We start from the raw sequence: 6,885 nt of genomic DNA on the forward strand, positions 1-6,885 counted from the left end.
TATGGTGGTGGCGGTGGTGGGAGTTATGGTGGTGGCGGTGGTGGGAGTTATGGTGGTGGCGGTGGTGGGGGTCAATGGTGAGGCCTTGGTATTGGTTCTATTGGTGGTGTTTGTTCTGATTGTTGCTGTTATTGTTGTTGTTATCTATGATTGTTTCTGTCATGTGCTTGTGTGCATCTTGTCATATGTGCCTCTGTGTGTGTGTGTGTGTGTGTGTGTGTGTGAGTATTTGTTTCACCAGGTATTCAGCTTTATTGTACGTCTACATTCTGCCTACAACACCTTATTGTGGTCAGGCTGTCACATCCAACATTTATCAAGCAGGTGTCACAGAGCCATCATTCTGTATGATGACGTGTCACAGGGAGCATGTCCCTCTCCCTCTCTTTGGTGGTGTGTCACAATGCTTTGAGAGAGACACCATGCTACGGGTGTGACATGCTACAGGTGTGACAAATTCCTGGAAGAGCGTATGAGAGTTGTGACACCGTTTGGTGGATATTGTTACAGTGTTATTGAGTAACATAATCTCACGCTCTTACTCAGTAAGATACTGTGATACTATACTGTGTCACAAAAGAGTATCACAATGCTGTGACAATGAGAACAGGATATGTGTGTATGCGTGTGAATGTGTAAAAGTGTATATTTTTATGTATGTATATATGTGGGTAATAAATACAAACAAATACATAGTTGTATGCCTGCATGTATATTATATGTGTAATCGTCTGGATAGTTAATATATACAAATATACACTTGTATGTTTGTGTGAATGTGTGTGTGTGTGTGTATGCATGTGTGTCTATACGCACATACATATACATACATGCATACATACATATATATATATATATATATATATATATATATATATATATATATATATGTATGTATGTATATATACACATACACAAATATATAAACGTTTTTTTTTTATTATGTGCTTGTGCAAACATATATGCGTGTGTGCACAAGTGATTGTACAGTTGCATGTGTACATACATGTGTGTGTACATGTTTTGTGTGTGTATGTGTGTTCATGCGTGTATGTGTGTGTGTACGTGTGTGTATGTATATGAGTGAATGTCTATTTACATATGTGTGTGTGTGTTAACATATATTAGTTCCGGTACAGTCATCACGTTTCCACAGTTTTCCAAAGTAAAATCAAAAGTTATCTCCCCTTTCCCTTCTTCCTCTTCTCTTTTTCCAAATCCTTCTTCCGTCCCCAGAGATCCAAATTTAGTTTTAAAAATATATACAAATCAGAGCTGCAGATTAAAAACAACTCCACACCAATGTATCAGAAGGAGTCGAGAGCAGATTCCAAGTTCAACATAGTCCCCAAATGGAATGTTTAGCATCATTTCCAATTAATTTTTAGACAATCCAGTCTTTGCAGTTCTGTACAAATGGCCAAAAGCTGTGTTGGTTATTTGGTTGAGAGGTTGTTTGTTTGGTCGGAATATTTTGGTATCAACCTCATTGTTCCAGTGTTTGGTGCTAAAGGTGAAACACACTTGAAGATTTCAGCTTTTGAACAATCACTGCGTTTTGTTGCATCCACAAATACAACTATCCATTGTTGCAGTTTGAAGCTGTAAACACAGCCAAGGTAGACATGTCCATGTTCAGACTTATCAAATATTGATGTCTAACATAGGTACAGGGGCTCGAATTTTGAGGAGATATTTTTTTAGCAGGAGGGCCAGAATGAGGGTAAAATCCATTGAGATCGGACCCCAGTTTGTAACTGGTACTTATTTTATCAATCTCCCTACCAATAAGATGAAAGGTAAAGTTGAGTTTGGCAGGATTCAAAGTCCAAATATAGAGACAAGGAATTAAATAACACCACACATTTTTTCCGATGCTCTACCAATTCTGCCAAATCACTGCCATTAAGGTTCATTAAATTTTAAAAAGGTAAAAATCAAAAAACACTTTCACACACAAAAAATATATCGCAATGTTTTTTCAATATTTCTTCTTTTCTTATAATTTATATTTTTTTATATCTGAAAATTTTTTTTTTTTTGCAGTTTTTTTTTTCTTCTTTGTTTTAGTTCTTTCATTAAATGCCACGATCTGTGTTTGTAATTAATTAGGTCCTCGTTGTCTGAGAGTCATCATATCGCTGTATCGTCAGTGTCCTCCTCCTCCTCTTCTTTTTCTTTTCATCATTTTATCGTTTCAGTGTACGCGTCGGAAGCTGGGAAAGATAGAAAGATAAAGATATATATTATTATATACATGTATAGGCGCGGGTGTGGCTGTGTGGTAAGAAGCTTGCTTTCCAACCACATGGTTCCAGGTTCATCCAAAACTCTGAGTTTTATTATGACAACTAATTGTCACATATTATTTATATATCTATATGTGTATTTGTGTGTCTGTGTTTGTTTCCCCACCATCGCTTGACAATCGATGTTGGTGTGTTTACATCACCATAACTTAGTCGTTCAGTAGAAGAGACCAATAGAATAAGTACTAGGCTTACAAAGAATAAGTCCTGGGGTTGATTCATTCAACTAAAGGCTGTGCTCCAGCATGGCTGCAGTCAAATGACTGAAACCATAAAAAACTACATATATAATAAATATAGCCCCCACCCCCCCACACACAAAATATGCATAAACTACAGTCATGCACAGAGTATATTTATAACATAATTACACACACATAGAATCTATTTATAAGATCTATAAGCATTTACACATGCACAAACTGTATTTCTCAAAACTTACCAACAAAACTGAAGGAGGCCTTCGCTCCATCGAGGACATTGACCAATCTGTCTGAGATTCATATTGAGGATAAAAGTCACAACTTGATTCCATTAACTGGTTATCTCTGTTTGTCATTTCTGTTGAATGTCCAGTTGTATGTACCGGGGTATGTATGGGAGTATGAGCAGGAGTGTGTCCGGTAGGAGTATTCACTTTCTTTGTTTGGGTCAAGAAATGACGTTTTTCTCTTCCAGGAGGAATCGTTGTGTTAAAGCCCATGCGTGACTGATGATTAATTCCATTGTTACATCGAACAATACAGAGGGTGAGAGACACGACAACAGCCACCGAGACTACTACAGCTGATATTACGATAATAATGAGTAACGTTACGTCAATCATATTGTTAGACTTTGAATGAACTGTGGTCAGTGCTGGTGATGTCTTGTTACTGACAGTCAGTGTCAAAGACACTGTTACTGTGGCTGACAGAACAGGGGTGCCACTGTCTTTGACAGTTAATTTCAGGTCGTATGATCCGGCATCATTTTGGTAAACAGTCCGTGAATAAGACAAAACCCCTGTGAAGGAATCTATTTGAAACAATTGTCTGTCATTTCCACCAAATATTTCATATTTTAAGAAAGAATTCATATGACTGTCCCTGTCTGAAGCTCTTAGGACTGTGATGTCATTCTTACTTTGCGGATGATAGTGGACATCAAGAGTGAAAGGGTCAACACTAGGAAATGTAAAATAAGGGGCATTATCGTTCTCATCAAGGATCTCCACAAGTACATTAGCCGTATTGTTTAAGGAAGGTGTCCCATTGTCTTTAACAAATACTTGAAATTGGTATTTTTCACGTTTTTCACGGTCTAGTGTCATTGTAGTTGAGATGAAACCGTAATCAGTGATCTGGAATGGTATAATCACTCTGTTATTACTCAATAAAGAATAAGACAGTTTTCCTCCATTTTCTAAATCTTGATCTGTCACATTGATGTAACCAATTGGAAAATTTGGTTTACCATTCTCATAGGTCAAAAATTTAAATGTTTCTTTAGTAAACTGTGGTTGAACATCATTGACATCCATCACTTGAATGAAGAATTTTCTCTCTGTTTTCATTGAGGGAGATCCTTTATCTTCACATGAAATACTGATGTCATAGTGGTCCCTAGTTTCTCTGTCCACAGATTTCTTTAATGTAATTTTATATTCTTTTGATCCTAAATCTAAAAGACGGAATTTATCATGGTGTAGGCTACATTCCACCTCACCGTTCTGTCCAACATCATTGTCAATAACACTGACATAAGCTATGAAACTGCCGACTTTGATTCCTTCAGAAATGGCTGCTGTGTTCTCTCTCAGCTCAGTGACAAAATTTATGTCTATCTTAGGAACATTATTTTGTTGGTTTATTACATTTATTAAAACCATTGCTGTGGAACTTGAGGAAGGATTGCCCCCATCTTTAGCTTCAACAAACAACTTGTATGTCTGTTTTTGTTCGGAATTTAATGTTTTCTGTGTGAAAATTTCACCAGTCACTTCGTTCAGTTTAAAATAAGATTTGGCAATATCAGAGGTCGCAGAACTAATGTGATATGTAACTTTACCATTTTCCCCTGAGTCCAAGTCACTGGCTGATAAAGTTGTGATTGGTATAAACCTTCCATGTGTGTTCCGAATAGATATGTTATAAATGCTTTGACTAAACTGAGGCAGATTATCGTTTTCATCTGTCACAGTTATTTCAATATTCAGCACCCCTTGTTTTGGTGAAGGTCCCCCATCACTCGCAATAACCTGAAGACTGTAACTGTCTTTCAATTCTCTGTCCAATTTCTCATCAAGTATTATAGCAAGTTTAGAAATTCCAGTGATTATTTTCGTCACAGATAACTTGAATGGTTCGTTGAATTTTTTCTTCAGCAGGTAGGTCACCTTTGAGTTTTGAGCTCCGACGTCCCCATCAACAGCATTCTCTATTGACCTCTTCACACCTTTCCCATCATCCTCTGAAAACTGAATATTAATCTCCTTCACAGAAAACTCTGGCTGGTGGTCATTGATATCTTTAATAATTACTTTCAGTTTTAAAATCTTCAAGAATGTTTCTGCTTTGTGAATGGCAATTTTTAAAATTCTAAAACATTCTACATTGTATTTGCACAGTTTCTCTGCATCTAATTTCTGTGATGTGTAGAGCTCTCCTCTCTTAGAAACATTAAATAACTGTGAGAGTCTGTCTTTTTTCTGTGCAAGCTGATTAAATGTTATGAGTCGATGGTGTTCTGGTAAGATGGCATCCAGTAAATGGGAGTCAGCAGCAATGTTACCAATATAAGTTCCAGGATTCTTTTCTTCTTCCACATGGTAAGTGAGATCCACACAATGGCAGCTGAAGAGAGTCAGCAGGATAAGAAGCAAAACAATCAACATATTTTCTCAGTTGTAGCACCAAAACTTAGCAATTTAGATGAACCTGAAATAGAAATATAAAAAAAAAGAACATTCTTTGAATAAAATTTATAAATATATTCTACTATTTTAACAAAAGTGAAAACAATTTAAACGATTGATATTCTGTATTTTATGATGGGTCAGAGTGTATCCAACATGACCATCAACAGGGAAATATTATTGGATTCACACTGTATTGTAACAATAAATTAGCAAGGAGGGCCTACATAGAAAAAACTAGAATATGTTTAGAGTGTAATATAAACTGGTAATTTTGTGCCCTTGATAAGTAAGGGTTTTCTCATACAACACAAAATGTTATCTACTCATTTATAAGTACATCATTAACACTAGCTATGGTTGCTTAATTAATGTTATAACTGAAACATCCAACTGTATTTAAGGGGACAGCCCACCTGTCTACGATTGTATTAGGGTCCACTGGGACATGAGTGCTTCACAATTAGGCTTTTGTGTAGAGAAATGACAACAACTGCAGGTGGTCCTGTAATCTATTGATGTATACTGCTGCCCCCTAGGCAGGGTCATCTCAAGGTACCAGCAACTTGTGCTGTCGCCAGGGGTGCCAAGGAGGGTGTGACAAAGATAAGGAAATTTCCACGACCATCAGCTTGTTCACACCGAAGTTCAGTTTGTCCGTGGTACCAGCAACCCTAGGGCTGGCCCTGGTCCTAGGTATCTACCCTGATCAAACATCTGATGTACCATTTACTCAAACAAGGTGTGATTTGAGGGAGAGCTGACTACTATATCTAACAGATACATGCTCCTTTGTTATTTATTTTCTCAGTGGTGAATCTATTTCGCAGTTTCTGTCTTCCATATTTCACTGAAAAGACTTGGGCTGACCCAGATATACTTACAAGTAGTCAAATGAGCAAGACATTACACTGCCATACTCTGGGATAGAACTCAGAACCCTGTGATTACAGAACAAATGTCATAAGCACACAGCCTGCACCACTCCCATCACAGAACTACAAAGCTGCAATGTTGTAAGGCTTCCTATTTGGCAGATAAAGTCAGGCTGCCATGAGAGATTGACAATAGAGATTGGAGAAAACTTAGAGAAATCAAAGATAAAACCCACAATTACTTGAGAAAGGGAGAAAAAAAAAACAATTCATCAAACTAAAATTAACAATAAAATTAGCAATAAAGTTAGCACTGACATCAACAATAACATCATCAACAAGATATTAGCAACAATAAGTCGTTAACAAGGAGATTTTTAACAATGAAAGAGTAACAATGAGATTTGTTTAAGAAATAAGAGGGTGAGGGGGAGGGAGGGGAGGGAGTGAGGGGGTTAAATAAATATTTGTCAAATCTTAATAAAATAGGAAAATAACGAAAATATCAGCACAGACACATCATTGTACATAGAGACACACTCTACACACAAATATATATGCAATTATAAACACATACACACAGACAGACAAGAATGCATACATATCTATATATCTATCTATCTATATATATATATATATATAGAATCTGTAAGTGTAAGAGTAAAATTACACACACACACATGCACACACATATATATATGCATCTATAAGTATGTAGAATGTATAGGGCACACTATTATATATTTTCTACAAAATTATATATACATACATAAATATATATATGTGTATATATATATATATATAT

The 6,885-nt window shown here is 36.3% G+C and overlaps 2 protein-coding genes across 3 annotated transcripts in view; both read right to left on the reverse strand.

The window, feature by feature from the left end:
• The window catches only part of LOC106873952 (protocadherin-18), a 139,806-nt gene that overhangs the window by 36,549 nt on the left and 96,372 nt on the right, over positions 1 to 6,885 (reverse strand). The gene's annotated exons all lie outside the window — the stretch shown is intronic.
• Positions 7 to 6,885, reverse strand: part of LOC106873949 (protocadherin beta-15) — a 38,851-nt gene continuing 31,972 nt past the window's right edge. For both annotated transcript variants that reach the window (XM_014921490.2, XM_014921491.2), the window contains exons 2-3: positions 2,752 to 5,227; positions 7 to 2,216 (exon numbers count right to left, since the gene is read on the reverse strand). In XM_014921490.2, the coding sequence (XP_014776976.1) occupies positions 2,190 to 2,216; positions 2,752 to 5,184 (2,460 nt within the window). In that variant the 5' untranslated portion in view covers positions 5,185 to 5,227 and the 3' untranslated portion in view covers positions 7 to 2,189. The remainder of the gene's footprint in view (positions 2,217 to 2,751; positions 5,228 to 6,885) is intronic.

Source organism: Octopus bimaculoides, chromosome 14 (genome assembly GCF_001194135.2).
Source record: "Octopus bimaculoides isolate UCB-OBI-ISO-001 chromosome 14, ASM119413v2, whole genome shotgun sequence".
Lineage (NCBI taxonomy): Eukaryota > Metazoa > Mollusca > Cephalopoda > Octopoda > Octopodidae > Octopus > Octopus bimaculoides.